Source organism: Montipora foliosa, chromosome 9 (genome assembly GCF_036669935.1).
Source record: "Montipora foliosa isolate CH-2021 chromosome 9, ASM3666993v2, whole genome shotgun sequence".
NCBI lineage: Eukaryota > Metazoa > Cnidaria > Anthozoa > Scleractinia > Acroporidae > Montipora > Montipora foliosa.
The window spans coordinates 43307863-43326848 of NC_090877.1; the positions used below are offsets into that span (position 1 = coordinate 43307863).

At 38.4% G+C, this 18986-nt stretch overlaps 2 protein-coding genes and 1 long non-coding RNA gene across 29 annotated transcripts in view; 1 reads left to right on the forward strand and 2 right to left on the reverse strand.

Moving 5' to 3' along the window:
* LOC137971316 (uncharacterized) overlaps positions 1-5708 on the reverse strand; it is an 8389-nt gene extending 2681 nt beyond the window's left edge. Inside the window, exon 1 of one of the 2 annotated variants that reach the window (XR_011116954.1) lies at positions 3626-5606. Coding sequence is in view for 1 of the 2 variants with exons in the window: in XM_068818144.1 (XP_068674245.1) it covers positions 4610-5429 (820 nt within the window). In the remaining variant the exon portion in view is untranslated. Of the gene's footprint in view, positions 1-3625 lie in introns of both variants that reach the window. The other variant, XM_068818144.1, reaches the window with a different exon arrangement.
* The window catches only part of LOC137971319 (transcription factor Jun-like), a 112499-nt gene that overhangs the window by 36879 nt on the left and 56634 nt on the right, over positions 1-18986 (forward strand). For 6 of the 26 annotated variants that reach the window (XR_011116969.1, XR_011116960.1, XR_011116962.1 and 3 more), the window contains one exon: positions 16286-17495. The exons of 8 other annotated variants lie outside the window; for them this stretch is intronic. The gene's annotated coding sequence lies outside the window, so the exon portion shown is untranslated. Of the gene's footprint in view, positions 1-5779; positions 5918-14372; positions 14507-15674; positions 15907-16285; positions 17496-18986 lie in introns of those variants that run through there. 12 more of the 26 variants (XR_011116981.1, XR_011116976.1, XR_011116970.1 and 9 more) reach the window with 10 other exon arrangements.
* Positions 13428-14482, reverse strand: LOC137971322 (uncharacterized). The gene is made up of 2 exons (XR_011116993.1): positions 14115-14482; positions 13428-13524 (listed from the first exon to the last, which is right to left on the reverse strand). It is a non-coding gene; the product is annotated as an uncharacterized lncRNA (long non-coding RNA).

The window sequence follows — 18986 nt, forward strand, 5'->3', positions numbered from 1 at the left end:
TTTTCCTCATGGGTATAGCGGTCTTAAAGGGAAATATGGAAATTAATAATCTTGTAGGTGTATAACTATCACTTTACCAAGACGTTCGTATGTATCTTTTCGAAGCAAGATTCAGGTCTGGAAAATACTAAATAAAACAATAGCGACGTAAATTGCACAGTGGGCTCTAAAGTTACCTGGCCGCTACAACAATATTAACATATTTTATTGCTGCTCATTTCAATTTTGCCTCGATGATTTTAAAGCGTACCTTGTTAAATTGTATGAGTTATATGTTGTTATTGTTATTCTATGACTTGTGAAATTAAAGACGTAGTAATTCAACTCCTGTAGCCTATGAAAAAAGAGAAAATGATCTTTGCGCGAGGCCTGTCCACTTAAGGTGTTGAATTGGCATTCACTTGGACAAAATCCTTTTTCTTGAGATGTTTACATTACTTGAGGGCGATAATCAAAACGACAGTGATGAATTTACAGCTTGTGGTTTGACGCGATGGTTATCTGTAATGAAAACAAGGTGCTTTTGACACTTGACTTTGTTGTTTGTTTGGTTGTGTCGTAGTTTGCACCCTTACATATGCTCTCCCTTAAACTATGATCAGGTTTTGGCTCCTGTGGGTTGTTGCTTTATTTTTCCGCATTGATTGCGGAAGGTTGACTCAAATTAAAATCATCGCCAGAGCGTAGTGGTTTCCTGGGGAAGTTATTAGTTTTTTATTCCTTCGCAACTAAAACTGTGAAACCGAACCCATGCATTTGTTGTAAGAGGGTTCACGGTGCATTGATACTCAAGAGTTGAGCCACGTTTCGCAAACTTTTCTGCACCTTCACAGTACTGATGTTTACACGAGGCGCTATGAATCACTCCACATTCGCAGCGTATTTCACAGTGCTGCAACAGTTTATCTTTCATCAAGCGTGGTTTCTCAGGAGGGGCTCTGCGGGGAGGCGAGATTTCAAAAGCTCCAGCACAAAAGCGATTTCAAGTGCGTCTAGGGTTGTGATTAGCTATTGTTGACCGCAGTAGGGTGTAGAAAGATTAAATATTACCTCTTAATTTAAGCGTGGGATTCAATCTCCCTCTTTGGGAACATCGTGCGACAAAGAGTGCTTGCATGTGCATTTGTCGAAGGGCAGTTGACTTCTTTCGACACATTTCTTCCGGCTATGTTCCAGCTGTTATCTCAAACTGCTTTGCCAAGGGTTTCACAGGAAGTTTTCCAATCAATAACTTTTCCGTTGGTCTAGACAACTGTTTTTGTTTGAGGCCTTTTAAAAAATTACAGATCGATCAGGGTGAGTCTCGTAACACTAACTTATTACAATTACCTCTTGAGCAATGGTATGAATATAATTAAAAGAATAAGGATACCAGAACACAAAAGGAAACAAAAAAGTTGAGCTTTTGTTTCTGTCGTGAGTCTCATTATATTGCTTCGTGGATACTATGAAACCTGTCCAAAGACATGTGTTTTGAAAGGCCCAAGAAAAGCATTTAATATCACGCAATAAATGACATCAACCATACGTAAGGAAATACCTCTTTGTTTAGTTTTGTCCACTGCTTCTGTAAATGGGCTCGAGCCAGGTAGTCATTTATTACATCCAGGATCAGATGCCAAAAATGCTGTTTAAAATTGGAACATGTCGTAAAGAAACATCAAGAGTACAGTAGCCCGGGACAGTAGCATGACCGCTACTGAAACGCTCGAAAAATTGTTTGGGGGATGTCATTGATTTAGCTTACAGTTTTCTCAGTTTTGGTGAAAGCTTAGTAATGTCAATAAACTAACTTTAAAACTTCACAGTGGAGACTTGACTCATTTGTTTCTCCAGAAGCGAGACAAGGACAAACCATCTTTACTCGTTTGATGCCAAAGGACAAAAACGTTCCCAATTTGTTCTTGAACTAAGAAAGATCCTTCGTTTCCTATCAATCCCCGTGCCGCTCATGCATCTGACAAATCCTAAAAATACTTGTCCGGCCGTTGAAACCGACAAGTACTTACACTCTATGCTACGGCGTACTTAATAAGAATCTCTATACATGAAAATCAAACGTTTGAGCAGTTTGACCTTCTCCAAGTTTAAGTTATTGAAAGATAATTCACTCTCACATTATACATAATTGGTTTTCTTCTGATGCAGTGTATTCCTCATTGACGATATGGTCATTTGTTACACAACGTTCGGCTTACACTGTGCCTATGAAGAGAGTTAACCATTTCTTTGAACTGAAAATTTGAGCAAGTTTGTTTAATGAAAGGTCCGCGTTAGTGAGCATACAGCATACTTTTTGAAATAAATAATCTTGCAATGTTAATCTTTCAGGGGGCAATAATCTCGCCGGGGTATTGTTTGTGGAAATCTTACAGCATCTGATCGGGATCTCCATGCGTCTGCCCATCTTCCACGCTTTTATCGAAAAGAATCCGTCCTCTTTTTATGTTTTAGCTATCGATCAATGGGAAATCCTAACCCCTTTAAATCTGTTAAGGTATTACGGCGAACTTTTTTTCAGGGCATTTGCTCGGAATCGAGCAACTAAGATTTCTTGAATTCGTAGTAGCTTTCTTTTAAACTAAACAATGGCATGCCGGATGAAAAGGCAACATTTTGAGGGAAACTATTAGAGAAAGTATGCAAATTAATAAAAGAGGATGAAACATAAATTGTCGCCACCCTCTGAACTCATTCAATCGATTTTGAAAGTGAAGCAGATAAATTATCCTTTAAAAAATTATTGTAATCTATTAAAAGATTTGCTCAGTTTGATTAATTGAGAGGGACTTGAAGCATGTTGTTCGTCTTGACAGCATTGAGCCAAAATCGATTTATTTCTTTGAGGAAAATTGATTGAAGGAGAATAAAAGGCGAAGGAAGGCCACTGTGTCCATGCATGTTTAATTAACACCCGACCTGATATCAACTCATTACCGACCATTCACTGTTTCATGAGCACAAAACGATAAGAAATCTTGTTTAACACTGATACAAGACTGATAAGAATCGTAAAGAGCTATTTTGGCGATAAGTTGAATTTTAGTTTCACATGCTACAAACATAAATTAAATGGTTTTGTTTTGAGCGAATTGAAAATCATGTTCTAACACAAACTGTTTTTTTATCTGAAGCTTCGTTGATGGCGTGGGCAACTAATTATAGAGTGACGGCAATTTTTACTGAGTGTTGCGTTCGCTTTGATGAAGTTGAAGTGCATTTGTTAGCGACTTCAGACACTGCTCAACTTTCTTGATTTTGAGGTTTTTTTGTTGCATGCCACAGTTTCCGTGACACAACGAGAAACGTTTACTGTTAGTGGCAACCGGTAGAAACAGCATGGTCTCTGAATGTTTGTGATAGCTGTGTGTCAGTCACCTCACGAAACGTAACTTCGTTCAAGGAAAGACCAACGTTTCTTACTTTTCATCAACGCCTCTTTGTAATTTTGTATTGTACAAAGAATCCCACCTTTCCAACCCTTTGCTTTGTGGATGAAGTGCTTAAAAGCCGCAAAGTAATTACACTTACATGTGTACACATAGATTGTTTTGTCTCTTTCAACAAAAACCGATTTACAGATTTCAACAGCGTTTAGCCGCGTTTTCCACAACTTAATCTTTACCTTGTCTTTTTCGGCATTCGTAAGCTTGAGTTAGTGTACAATCCTATTCATCTCCGTTAATCAGCTGTTGTATTTACACGAAGAATTAAGCACCTGTACAGGCAATAAAAATTCATCGACATAGTGGCATCAATTCACAAGCACTCTCTTTCAACGTCTTATTTTAAATTTAAAACTGTTTCTTAATTTGCCCTTAACCGTGGATTGCGACGGATGTTAAGGTTGCGGATAGATCCTGAATGAAATAAACTAGCAAACATTTTCTAAATCGTTTTTCACCATCTGTAAATATGGTCCTCCACCAAAGTTTATTGTGCTTCTAATTTAAACATGGCCTTCCGAAGTGGACAAACATACAAAATATCAATTTTGTTTGCAAATTATGCCCTTAACAAGAGTACCACTCTGAGTTGTTTTCAGTGTTTCGTCTCGCTCTAGGCGAAGGCGATCTCGTAGAAGGTTTTAAAGGACTTTCTCTGTCTGAACTAATACTATCCCGCCGTCCGTTAGTTTGAGATAGCGGTGGCGACAAAGGTCTAAGTCCACCGGTCTCATGAAGTTTCATGTGTTTTCGCAGAGAGCTGGGGTGCGTATAGCTTTTGTTGCACCCTTCGATTTTGCAGATATATGGTTTGTCCGAGGTATGCACGTGTGAATGCTTTTTCCTGTCGCTAGAGTTGGCGAAACGGCGATCGCAGCCGGGGAACTCGCATTCGAACGGCTTCTCCCCAGTATGAGTTCGTTTGTGAATTTTTAAGTTCTCAGACCTAGCGAACAGTTTTCCGCATCCGGGAAAGGGACACGGAAAAGGTTTTTCCCCGGTGTGCACTCGGATGTGGTTTACCAGCTTGTATTTGGCCTTAAAAGGTTGGCCGCTTCTCCCACATTCTTGCCAGTGGCAGACATGGAGGCTAGAGTCGTTTATGCTCACATGCTCGTCCGAGATATGTGACACTAGATCAGGCATCATAGTGAACTGCTTACCACATGGCTTTCGTTTTCCTTGAACCGGATTCTGATCTATCCAAAGGCAAGTCATGATTTGGTTGGTGGGCTGTTTCATCAACGGAAGGTGATACATTCCAGGTCCCGTTGCCCCTCCATAACCAGTGGGGCCGTGATCCAAGAAAGGGTTTCCAAGACCGCCTTGCGCAAAGCGATCGCTTCGCGAGTAAAAGTCCCCTCGATACCTGAGCTGATTATTGAGAACCTGTGGCATGCCATGGTGCGAAGAAGTGGCCTCGTGGCCTGGTGCAAGAGCGCCATAGTGTATATGCGGATTGCTCGTGACATCTAAGCCTTTATGCGTCACTGCGTGATGGTAGTTTATGTTGTTTCCGTGAATTGCAGCGGTTGGTGGCGAGCTGAACATGTTGTGCCTATGTGAGTAATTGGGCGTGTTGGAAACGATGGGTTCGTGAAGTGCGAGCGAGTGAGAGCTCGATATGTTAGCCGATGCCAAGTGCGAATCCTGGTGATGGATAAAGTCGTGGGGTGGGAAGCCTTGAGAAGAAACATGACGATACGCAGGAAACGAATGGTAGAGGGTCTGCTGCGAGGACATCCCAGGCGGTTTTTGATCGAAGGCGACGGCTTCGGCTTGTACCCTGTGCGCTGCAGCAAATCTAATCGACGAAAGATGGCTCCCGGAGTCAAACAAATGATTCATACCTAATGGCGAGTCCTTCTTGTAATCGTTGAATCCCGCGGTCGAGGTAGTTGGCAAGTTGTTCGCCGATGAGGACCTTAAAGCTGCGCTCTCGAACGACGGCAGGGAATAACGCTTGGCAAAACCGCCGTCCATTTTAAGGCTTTCCTTGAATTTGAATATGGATCAGCTCTAGGCTAGTGTAAATAATAACGATTCAAACTCTTATTACAGAGAGGCTACGCGAAAGTTTTGAGTGCAGCAGCATATGTTACACCGTTAAAACGCAGCGTGAGATTCGACTGACAATTGTCCTGCCAAGAAAGCACGCATGAGCAGTAAAGTGATCCTGGTGAATATTATGATTAGTCGTCTCCCGCAGAGCTGCGGTTATGTTCTTAATTGTTTGATAGCTTCTGAAAACAACACTATATTTGGCATTCCTTATCTTATTGACTAGCGCAGAGCGCAAACCATTTCGCTCGTTTTCAACCTGGGAACACGCCCGAGATTAAAAAAAAGACCAGTCGGAAGCGCGCGGGAAGCGCGTCGCGCGCCTTCTCAGAAAAAGAGCCGTGTCCGCCGCTATATTTTTGAAGAGCTTTGCGAATACATGTTGCCGTTCGGTAACAGCTACAGTGCAGGTGAGGATTCGGTGATAGACGTATAGGGAGGGACACAATTTGAAAGGCACAGCGGGAAAGAATAAACACCTTGAAGCGATGTCACCACTGTTACGGATAAATGTCTTGACAGGAAAGTTGTCTTAGAATACACCGAAAGCGCCCGCGAAACCATGTCAAATTTGACGTTTTTACTTGCTGACTTAAAGGGATGAAGCCTCATTGAAATTGTCCTCCTAAATGTTTAAAAACACCTTAGCGCTTTATCTGCAATGTTTGTGGCGATAAATTTATTAACACCCCAAGAGACAGAATGCTATTGACAGAAATCGGCAGGAGACACCTCAGTTTGGCTTTGGTTTACAAGCGACGTAAAATTCGCGCCCGATATATCATTCAATTGCCCATAGAGGGCTAAAGCTGGTCATGCATGGGTAGGGTAGTTAACCCTCGCAGTATATATTTTTTCATACTTTTCAGCCGCCAAAGTTGGTAACTGTACGAGCAAAAAAAGAAGCAAACATCAGATGTTATATCTGGCTTTCGTGCTCATAATAATGAAGTTGTAGAGTGTCTTGGTCTTGGTCGGCTATAGGAAAGCGTATAGCACCCAATTTCATCCGGATAATTTTAATTAATGTCGGCACTGAAGTGACTTCCACTGCTAAGTACAATACTAACGCTGCACGCCATTGTTCGTTGAAGTTTGAACCGCAGTGCCGTAAGAGTGTTTATTCATCGTTGGAGGAAGATAACATAGTTTGTATAAACAGTTCCACTGCACGGGGCGCTCTCTTTCCAAAAGTTCATGTAATTGATTGTATTCAGAGGCACAGCTATCTAATTTCCGCGGTTTGCAAGCTTAGCGGTGCACGAGGGCAAGCTGTACACCTTCAGCAGGAGAAAAAAGACAATTTTTACTCTTCCCTGCTATGCTGAAGGCAATTATTAGCGTGGGTTATTGAATTTTAAGGACCAATTCAGCATTTGACACTATCCCTCAACGAAACTGCAAGCAGAGAGAATTAACGAGAAAAAAGAAACACTGTTATGAGATTGAAGAGCCGTTGCTGGGTTCCTAGTGCCACTTGTACAAATTCATTCATGTCCTAATAAGTAATAAACGCGAATTTGCCCAGAGACAGTATTTTTTGACAGCATAATAACTTGCACGTAATACACAAGTTAGTTTTTTTTTGCATAAATATGGCTTTCTTAAAGGATAACCTTGCTCGATCAAGGGGCATTTCACTTTTTCTCTCATTAATTGTTTTGATATTAATCATGTTGAGTAAAAAGGACAACCTCATGAGAAAGCTTTGTAGGGTTTTTATGAGAAAATGTCTGACTTATCGCCTTCCTTTCCAGTCTGTGTGACTTATCTTTCACAATGAATATTCTAGCGATATTACACCGTCTGTTGAGAGATAGTGTATTCAAAGAAGAGTTATCTTTTCAACAGTTTAACTTCTCAAGCGAGCGGATGGCTCCACCTGCTCGTGTTTTCATGGCTGAATATTACTCAGCTGTCTCAATTATATCCGTAATTTCTAGACACAAAGCCTAAAGGTAATTGTCCTTCGTCTCTCGGAAATGCGATTGGTGCCACATTTCGAGAATTTGACAAATTTGGCTTGAAGGGGTCTATTCATTTTTACTAAATTGCTTTATTAAAAATGCTTCGAAAATGAGAAAAAGAACTAAAGGTCCCTTTCATTTCCATCATATTTTTTTTACATCTTTATTCACCGTTAACTTTTTTACGGTCTAATGTATCCGGTTCAAGAGTACTCCTTCCGAGCTGTCGAACGTTTTAATAAACTTCACTGTGGTGAAGTTTCTTTAATCGCTTTTTAACAACTGTGAAATAAGAAATTAAAAAAACAACTGAACTCATGGTGACTCCCTAAGGAAATCGCCAAACTTTTCGTGGAATTGACCACAAAAATCTCGAAGAATCATTTCATTAAAACTCTCCTCCAACCGTGCAAAGTGCGCAGGAAATAGGCTGCAGTGTACTGCTTCGAGTATAACCACAGCGGGCGCTATTTGGAAGATAACACACATATAATCACATACACACATATAACCTACTGTTCCTTGTTTTTATTGTACTCTAAATATATATTTAACTTTACAGGGCTTCGCGATCGACTTCGTTTTCTTCCTGTACTGTACGTAGTTTACGGTGTTTCATCTTGTGATGTTTATTCACACACCAGCATGCATGCTTGAAGTTAAGAATGCTTATTAAGAGCCTTCGCTGCGTGCTGGACGAATCTTTCCATACGCTTCAACCATGGAACTTCTGGATCGATCTATTTGTTCGGCATATGAAATTTTTTTGCACATTAAGAGCTGTTCTCAAAAATGAAATTACGAACAAGGTGGGATTATCTCTCTTCAATTCGACTTGCTTCTCTTATCGACCAAGACGACAGATTCGAACATGTTCTCAACCTTTTTTGTCCCAATAATCCGGCAATGATCGAGGCGGCAGTGAACAATTTTTTTTGTTCAGTCTGTTGCGAGTTAGCTTTTATTGTTGCCTGCATGACTTGCTATTAAATTTGTCGACCTAAAAACGTCGTACCCTACTTATAAACTTTTTATTCTAATACGTGGCCGTTAAAAGCCAAAAACTGAATATGGGATCACTGTTAAAGCTCAATTTAAAAGTACAATTCACAACGAAAAAAAATGCGCAAATTAATTTATTAACATTTCATGAATTTTGTTTTAAATGTTTTCAAAGATGCATCATGATATTCAGACTTGATTTTATGAGTTTAAATGAAATCCAATGTTAAGGATGCGGCTCAGGTTTTAATTACAAGCTTTTACCCTTGCTTTTTTGAATACGACGAGAAGGTGTTGGAAAGCAGTAATTGTTACAAAAAAAGCGCCCGCCATTAATTAGGAAAGCTCGCGTTTATTTGGAACTGAAATCATGTGTAAAAGGACAGTGCCTTTTCTTTTTTCTTTGTTTCCGTCGCAACAAGCTTCGTCACATTTAGAATTGTTTAACGAACTGCGTAGTCGTGCAGACGGGAAATATTTGATGATTAAACCCTTGTAAAAAAAACCCCTTCCTTTTTAAGAGTGCAAGAAGCATTCAATAAAACAAATGCCTCTATGGCATGACTCTGTTATCCGCGCTATTCAAGTTAAAATTTGAACGATCACAAAAGAATTTTTCTCCTCGTTTTCGTTGAGTGTTTCCCTTCAATGCTTATTGAACAACTTGCTGTGCGTGCATACAAAAATGGCAACATACAATTAAAACAAAGCCATGTTTTGTTCCAAGTTACGCTTTTTTGACTTCCCTGAATTCAAACTGTTCTCGGTTCCTCGCTGGATTAAATGTGAGAAATCTCGATTTTGATATTTGTTCGCTGCAGGAGTCGAACCGGGGTTTCAATTTGGGGATTGGTTTTCGGGGTCATTCGAAAGAGCAAGGATAAATTAAAACATTTGTAAAGTTTCAAACATGGCCTTTGTTGATTCAAAACTTAGCCCTTGTGAGTTATTGTTAAATACATCGACTTTCGTTTTGTTAACACCAGCCTGAATTTGTTTTCGTTAAAGGGCAGAAAACATTTTTTATTTCTTTCAAAACAAACATACAGCCCGACCAATGTTTTAAAGGGCATACTAATTAAGTTTTCGCTCTCTCGTTTGTGATTTTATATTAACAAAAAAGAAATCGAATCCTACACAGTCGTCAAGAAGTCTGGACGGAAATTTTGAGTATCGCACCTCGCGAAGGTAAAAAAGATTGATGGTGCTATAATTCAGTCGAAACAGATGCTTTCTGTAAGTAGAGGGCATATTATTCAAGCAGAAAAAAACAACCGGAAACTGGTTATAAATTACCCACTTCCGAGTATTTCCTTTGAGCCTGATTATGTTTAGGGTCTTTGCCCGGCAGAGTGGGACCATTAACGACAGATAAAAACGGGAAACAAGGGATAATTCGGATACAGCCGCAAATGCAAACCGGGCTGTGTTTCAAACGCGTTTTTGGGTAAGTTGCTCTCGCCTTTGTGACAACCGGAGTGCCACCTGTAAATAAAATGGCCGGCTTCGAAATAGCTGTCAAATTCGTTGATCAGTTGATTTGCCCTCGAGCAATTTACCGCGCATGCAGTCGCCCTCTGGCATATGACAACTGAGAATTTCATTTCATCGAAGACTACTTTAAAATCCACCTTTTGTAATTAATTTTCCTCACAGTCCTTTTTACTGAACGCAACTGGCTCACGTCCAGGTTACAAAATTCTCTTCTTTGCTTTGGTTTTCAATTTTAACGAAATAAACCTTATAAAGATGGTCAAAAGTTCTGAAATGTACATAGCATAAACCAGAAACACAGACGTGATAGCCGGCCAGAGATATAAACAACTCCGACTTTGATATGACCAAGCGTATTAAGATGCGAGGACAATTATCGCCGGAGAACTCTTTAAAAGTTAATTGCTGCTTGCTTAGATAAACGTCTATAGACAGAATTCAATGTATTTTAATTTGTCTTAGAGTCAAAACTGAATACGCAGTTGTGGGTTGTATTCCGAATTGAGCCCTGAAAATTAAAGAACTGTGAGATAACGACGACCGAAACTCCCGGTCATATCGACTTCAGGGAATACAAGAATATGCGCGTTGTTATTATTATTATTATTATTATTATTATTATTATTATTATTATTATTATTATTATTATTACTATTATTAGTAGTAGTATTTTTTATTTTATTATTAGTATTTTTTATTTTATTTTATTTTATTTTTATTTTTTTATTAGCATGCTACCCGATGAAAATCATATAGCAAAAACTATTGAAAGTTTGGACCAACACCCAACGAGGTCTACGCTTTGTAAGCCTTTTTGTCAAAGTCTTCAACATGATTTGTACCGTCTTCGGTCGTATTAAGCTGTCTTTTTTTCTCAGCTCTCGCTGACGTGGTTCTGACTTGAATTCGCCTTGTAAGATCATTGCTTACTAACTCGGTTTGGTTGGGAAAGAAACGGTACTTTTCGTTTGTTGCATGGCAGTTTTGTTCCAGCTAAAGTGAATGTACACTTGAAACCTAAAGCAGCTTCTTTCTTTATTCCAACTTGACGTCGTTTAGCAGCTTCTTTTATTTTCGAATTACTTATTGCCTAACTTTGCCTCGGGCGAGGTATCCAAAACAGGTCCTTGAATTAGCATGATTTTTTTTTTTTTTTATCGATATGTGGCGCATTTGCAAATCTCACTTTTTTTCTTTTGTAAAATAGCTTCAGAAAGATTTTATGCGTCTGTTTCATTCTGAAGGCGCAATTTTTTTAGCCGACACCCGATCGTAAAACTTACCGCCTCTTTTTTATGGCGATAATAGCCGAGACAGATAAAAGAATCCATTCGATTGTCACCTCCTTTGACGCTTATAGATTACCTCAGACTGCGAGACAATAAGCAAACATTTAGCTCCTTTTTTTGTGAATTAATAGCCTTTGTTTACCTGAACATCCTTAAAGCGCTAGCTTCTTTTGTCATTGATAGCAATTTGAAAGACTGTAAGAGTTTTGTGTCTAACGTGTTTGCGCTGAAGCAGATATAACAGACAAATGCAAATCGATCTCGAACGGAGACAAACAACTGCTGTCGTTTCTCGTATTTTGTTTTTTGCGAAATAACGAAGGAAAATAATCCAGTTTCGGGTGCCATCGAGCAAACGTTTTAAATCGATCTTTATCCTGGCCGATCCTTCAACTCTTTTTACTGAGATCTAAACGATTCAGATATCCCTCGGGTAATTTGCAGCTTTGTTTTTTTCTTCCCCCCCCCCCCCCCCCTCCCGCCTACGCGCCCCTCTTCCCTCTTTTGCATTTTGAGAGAGAATGCCCGAAATGGTGCTGCTCAAGTTGTAGTTGCTGGTTTTTAAGTCCTAATATCAACTTCAATATAAATAAAACCCCCTTTTTTATTCTCCTGCTGTTTCCTGTATTTGTATTCGCTGTTAACTTCGCGTAACATGCAATCGAGGTTTTTTTTTTTTGCAAGTGTCTTGAAACGTAGAAAATGTTTCCTTCCCTTTTCTTTATCAAGCCGATAAAATTTGATTCAAAACTGTATCTTCCCATGCAACCATCTGTTTCCGCCTCGCGCTTTTTTTTTCCTCATCTGAACGCCCTGTGAACACCTACTCAACGCCAGAGTAGCAATAATCGGCTTAAACCGTTCAAAATGTATCAACAGTGTTCGCATCTTGGAGAGGGTGTCAAACTAAAAAAGTGAATCCAAAGCGAACATTCAGGCTCGTCGCTTTTTACTTTTCTCCCTTAAATGTGTCTTCGTCTACAGAGAAACTGAAATTTTAAGGAGGCAGGAAAAAACTCTCTCTCGCTACAAAAAGGTCACATCACTGAAAATCTAGCTGTTTTACTGAAAATCACTAACTTCACAGTTTTTGAGAGTGTAGCATGATAACTGTCCAATTAACTGCAGCTCCTCGCTGTCAGTATTGCTGTCGATATTCGGCGTGGCGTTCTTATTATCAGCAAAGGTGGCGCTGATAACCAGTTAAAGCTTATAAAATGTTGAATTTGATTATATCTCGTAAAATGCTAAACTGAAACTGAACGAAGCCATTTCGTAATTTTCCTCGATCCGCTTTGCATCGAAAGGCAGTCTCTGTTTATGTTTGTGTATAACTAAAATACGACATGCTTTATCATCAGTCTGTATTCCAATTTGGCAAATTTATCATTATAATATTTCTTATTATATTTATCTCCAGAATTCGGAATACCTATGTTGCTCAATTCAGCTCCTTGAACATTTGAACTACTTAAAGAAAATGATTTGTTTCTTTTTTATTTCTTCTTTTTTTAGTTGTAGTTTAAATCTGAATACTTAACGAAATTCGAGGTTACCCAAACAAGAATAAGAAAACTGTTCAAGATACGCCAGTTGCTAGTTGCCGAAATCAAGAGCTCTGAAGAATAAATGCCTGACCATCATTCTGAATTTTATATAGTCAGGGAGTTTAGCCTCAGTCGAGGAAAACTAATTCTTAATCTGAGACCTACGACAAAAATTCTCAGCTGGATTAATTCGAAGTATCTACATTTTCTAAAATCATGTCAAATTTTGAAATTAGATCCTGTTTCTTGTCATACTCTGTTCCAGTGTTCTCTGTTACAAGTCGCTCTGCATGGAAACTACTTTCATTAGTGATGCCTTATATCTTCGTCAGACTTCGTTTTTTTTTTAAAATCAAAATCCTTAACTGTTCCCATTTAACTGAAGGATTTTCTTCTAAAAAATCTTTGTACTGTGACACGAACTCAATTAGCTGCAGCAGAAGGTCTTCATGCCGCGTTCAACATTTCTTGTCATCCGTAGGTTTAAGATAGACATGCAAAATCTGCCTAACTCACTTGTAATTTTTAAAATATATTGAGCCTTAAAACAATTCTACAGGAACAATTGTACAAAAAGTATAGGAATAATACTTTCCTTGCTTTTTTTCTTATAAATAAACGTTCATTGTCTGTTTTTTTTTTTTGTTTCACTCTAACGGCACTAGGTTAGGATTTGTCCCCGCATTTATTCCGTGTACTCTCACATTGGCTCCTTAAACTGAGAAGAAAAAACAAAGAATCGATTAGAATGAAATAAAAATCACTTTTCCTATGCATTTTGGTTCATATAAGGGTAGTTGGAGACTTTATTCGACCACGGTTCGTATTTTCTTCCAGCATATTTTTCGGACTCGTCCGATGATATACGCCATTCTCAATCAGTCAACGTCGAACTGGATATTAAAGCATGACTATTTTCGTTAAATTGTTAAGACTGTTTCGAAATCTGAACTTAAAACTCGACCCGAAGAAGTACTAAAATACACAGTTTCTTTTAGAAAAAAAAAACCTGACACTTTCATGTAGATGACAAATATTTATTAACACAACGATGCGTCGCAATGAATGAGATACTGACTTGGATCTCCATTCGATAGATTTTATTTCTATTTGCAATCCTTAGATATTTAAAAGCAAGTAAAAAGAAATCATGAAACAGTGTTAATTTCAGCTTTTTAAAGTATTCATTTTGGAAAATCCACACTGAATATTCATCATGTGTGTATTGTTTAAGAATTAAGCTACAAACAACTTCTTTTTGGGAGACAATCCAATGATAGTTCTCTATTCTTTTAGAAAAACTCTTACCACTGTAGCTCTTCAAAAAGAAGCAACCGATCCATTTTCCATTTCTCTTTGACTCCATCTTTTCTAGTTCCTTAACGAACGAAATCTTTCCTTGCTAAAATAGACATCAAATGACAGAAGGGCGCCTACGTGATTCGTAGTTTATACTATGCTTCACTGATTCCATTGCAATTCTCACCAAGTATTACTGGAATTTCCGTAGTATTTGTGGCTTTGGTACGGAGGGTGCCTACACTGACTCTAACTGGGAAAGTGAACAAGACGATTTTGTCAAGGGGAATGGCTATTTTCTCAACTTTCTGTGTTCTAGAAGTGTTTTTTTTAAACAGGTGGCTTTAGTTCTTCAGAGCGTCAAAGAGTCTTTGCATGCAGCGTTTCGCTGCAAGAGCCAGGTAGATGTCTTTGTTAATGCAAAACGAACTAGCTATCTAGGGACGCTTAAATATCTTTTTAGGGGATTTAATTTTTTCGTTAGTCTCAAGAAAATCAACGCAACTTCACATAAAGCTCAGTGCAGATTTTCTGCGGTGCTCCAATCAAAGCAATCTCGGACTGTTTGTTGTTGAACAACTTTTTAATTGTTTGTTAAGTGAAAACTTATTTCTTTCCTACGGTTAGCTTTTTTCTGTTTATATTTATACAAAAAAAGTTTCGAAAAAAGCCAATTCGTTTTCCCTTTTTGCCTTATTTTTCTTGGAAAAAAAGGCAGAAAAAAAGGCAGCGCCGCTTGTCTAGAATTTTAACACGTTCCTCCTGGGGGGCCCGCTGTGATTACAGGCTAAACATCTAACTAGAATAACAAAATTCTAAAGAAACAATCTTCAAACATAGAGGAAGTTTCAGATTTATATTTGAAGGAAATATATAATGAAGGAAGCTGTAGGGACCAGCAGACAAAAGCGGGGTTGAAAGAGGTCACTTTTCTGTTGCTGTGTTAAGTTTTCAAAAGCTCACACTTTTAAGGTGTTCAAAGAAATTTTACTTTAATAAGAGAAGTCGGGACCTTTGAGGTGTAGATTCAATGGCAAAGAAATTTCACCTCACGTCGAGAAGCGATATTAGCAACTTCACAAAAAAGGAAATCTTTATGAGACGACGATTTCATTATTTCGCATTTGGCTCGCAAGAAAATTTCGTATAATTGAAGTGTCGATCTTGTTGTGTGGTAGTCGAAAAATTGGATGCTTTTCTCTCATGAATTAACTAATCATGTATGAAGAAAAAGTCGATCGAACATGCCTGCCTTAGGGGAATAAAGTAAAATAAAGTTGACTTTAAGTCACGTTTTAATAAGCCCGGTGTCATTCCTTAGAAATAAAAAGTGTATGTAGATGTGAAGTCGTGAAAATAATTGTTTTCACAATCTGGACCATGAAATGGCTAATGTTTTATCTCCTTAGAGAATATGTCATCTATTTTTTATATTTTTTTTCCCATTATTGGTGTTTCAAAATGTTCATAAATGTAAAACCTTCAACGATCACCCAACATTTCTTTGATCATTCGTCTTCTATAAAGCTCAGCGAACGCTTGTGGCTATGATTTTGTTCAGATTGGCAATTAAATTGAGTTTTCGCCGCAATCGCCAAAAATTCTGTCCTCGTGTTTACTGTTGTGTAAGGCCTTGGTGTTTTCTTCACAGGCCTACTTTATGTTCGAAGTTGCAAAACCTTTAGCCTGGGCTCAGTCTGTGTCCTGAGTCCAGACGGGTTACTTTATATTCCTTTCTTCTCAATTATACCAGTGTAAGGCAGGAGGGAATGTTTTTATGAGGTTACTGAAAGAAATAGCTGTAAGTATGTTTGTGAGTTCTTTTGGATCTTCTTGTACTTCGACTCAACCTCAGAAAGATAATTGGATAATCTGAGAATTTTTCTTGCTGGGTTACAATATCATGATCTTAGTAAGAGATCAAAGGATTCGATGGGGCCTTTCCTTCGTAACAGTGAAACAGATATTTATTGATGTACAATTGCAAATGGAAAACTGAGATTTATCCCAATCTATATGTAAAGAAGAACCGCGTTTTCCACATACATTTAGCTTAAAACTAGGATTTTTTCCCAAAAGCTCCAAGGATTGAAAAATCATGATCTTAAACGTGTAACTGGCCTTCATTAAAAGAATCCCTGCGGTTTCATATATCTGTTTTGTATTTCTGCTTCTTTCAGCCTGCGGAAATTTCAGCAATGCAAGGAAAACAAAATACAAGGAAGAGTGTTAGTCTCCTTTGTTAACCATGTCGTGCTGAAGATCAGGAATACACCCTCGAAGTTCAGATCACACGTCTTTAAAAAATCATTTTACTGTTGCTAAAATATCTGTGACGTTTGCTTTCAATATCTAGTACTAGTTTTTTCTATTGGCCCAGTTTACTATATGAGTTTGCATTGTGTACAATCCCGAAGCCATATGTACAGACGCAGACTCTGTGGCCTGTGGTGAGACCATTATGAACATCCCTGTATGCCTTACTATTATATCAATGCCCTGAGCTCTTTTTCCTATAGTTGACTACTGAGGAGGATTGATGTAGTGAGTGAAAGCCCAACTTGAGTTTATTTGTTCTTTTGGCACTGCAAGGATACCGTATTTTTAGACGGAGGAGGCATTTCTCACCGGAATATACAGTAAAAGTGGCGTACTTATTAATTTTTCCCTGTGGACGTTTTTTCAACATCCTCCTAATTTTGACTTATTTTTCACGTTTTCCTCGCCATTTTCAGACCGCGGATATTTTATGTTTGAAGTTGCCGATCCTTCATGCGATCAGCTTTGAAAAAGAAACTTGAAGTCAATTTCATTTAAATGATTGCAATTTTAGAGTTAGGTAACGAACTCAAAAGAAGGAAATAACTGGTAGAGCAAAGCACTCATAGAAAGCACCTTTTCCACACAGGCAGTTCAAACCTGGGATATCCACATTTATCAGTCACAACTAGAACGACCATACCGGCAGACCAAAGAGCTCTTAAGGCCTGACCGCAACAGCAACATATAGCCACAGAATGGTCAACGCATTATTTGTTTCATGAAGTGAAACCTCCTAACATCTCATCAAACAGGTGCCCAATGGAGAAGCAGTTGCTGGCTAGGGATTTCATTTCAGGCCTTCCGGGAACTTAAATTTCATTTCAAGCCGTGGTGCGAACCCTTCTGTTCAACAACATTAAATGTCTCAGAGAATTTTTGTTTCCTTGTTTAGGCTTCTTGTTGTAGTTTGTTTGTTTGTTTAAGGTATTCAGTTGTGTCACCAGGTTTGAATAAATGTTTTCGGCGGGTGGGGTACCGTTCAAATCCAAACGTCCAGCTTATAAATTGAATTGTTGCTGCGAATTTTTATTAATTTGTACGTGCTTTAGTTTCCGTGCTTGTAACATCTTTAAACTGACTGATCAATATGGCTATCTTCGAAACAGTTAAGTTTGCACAAATAAGTATAGAGGGAACATATAATTTCAATGTCGTTTGTTTTCTAGAAAGTTTTATTTTATTCCTTAAAGATAGTCCTCATTCCTTATTAATCTGACACGACTTGAATTTTCATATCAGTGCGCTTGATGCCAAGAATAACATTTTACATCCGAACACGTTTTCCTTCCTTACCACCTCATTTAACAAATGTTGCGTCTCTTTTTGACCTTTGATGTAAATAAATCGCTTATCAGACTCGTGCATGTGAAGCATGAACGCGTTTTACAGGCAAATTTTGTTCAAAGAGCTAGTGACTTCAGGTCAACAGAAATCATAGACTGGAAATAATAGAAGAAGGGTGGAAAAAAATCTCTTTTTCGAAATGAATTGTATTTTTCGGACGAAAAAGTTTGCATTTTTACTCAACAACATTTTTGCTATGTTGAAGGAAGAAGTATTTCAAAGCTTTCCGACCTTTGTTTGGCCATCCTATTTTTAGAGCGACATGATTTGAGCAGGTGGCTCTCTGGTGATATTGAATTACGTCAAAAGAAAACCGAGATCTCTTATTGCTTTCCTCTCCAGGTGACTAAATGTAAAAGGCTTTCTTTCTCTTTTTGTTTTCCTTTCAGCGGTGGAGTGCGAAGTTAAACTTATATAATGTCGAGTGCAAACGAAAAAGAAGTTTTCTCAAACAAAAAAAAGAAAAGAAAGAGAAAATCAACACACAAAAAATAGCAACGCATGAAAGTCGAGCAAGATTGTCCGAAAGTTGAACAGTTTAATGACGAACTGAGCCATGATTCTGTCGCTTTATGTTGAAAAGACTTACTGAGGGAAGTCATCCAGTGTAAACTCGAAAGCAAAGAGCCGAGATTTTAATGGTATAGTAAACATTGCGAAAGAAAGTTTCGACTTCGAAGTCATCTATGACTGTTGGTCGAGTCCTACGGATTTGTGCAAACTGGAAATCTTGTTTTGCTATTTAAAATTGTCCACTTGTTCTTAAGGCTTGAGAGTAGTTAAACTGACTACAGCAGAGATGTTAACTCCACACTCACCAAAAGAATTCGTCGTTAAGACGCGTTTTACGGACAAACATACCTTTATTGACTAACAATGGATAGCACTTTCCTTAGTCCCACCATTAATTTATTGATGGCGCAGTTTATTTGGTTTATAAAGGCAAACACGCGTGAGAAATGAAAAATGCGTGCAATAAAAGGACATAAATCAGAAGCATAGGTCAAAAGCCTAGCCTCATTTTGTTCTGCGAAGTCTTGACTTAAGCTAATTTAGTGTCTTAACCACTGAAGGCCAAAAAATGGTCGTCAGAAGTTCACAGTCTCAGTAGTTTGCGTAATAAGAAAAAATTAACGATTGTTTGTTTCGTGCGTTTTTATTTTCTGCAAATGAATCAGTGCCTCAAAAACGTAAAGGGCGTCCATCTCGAAAGCA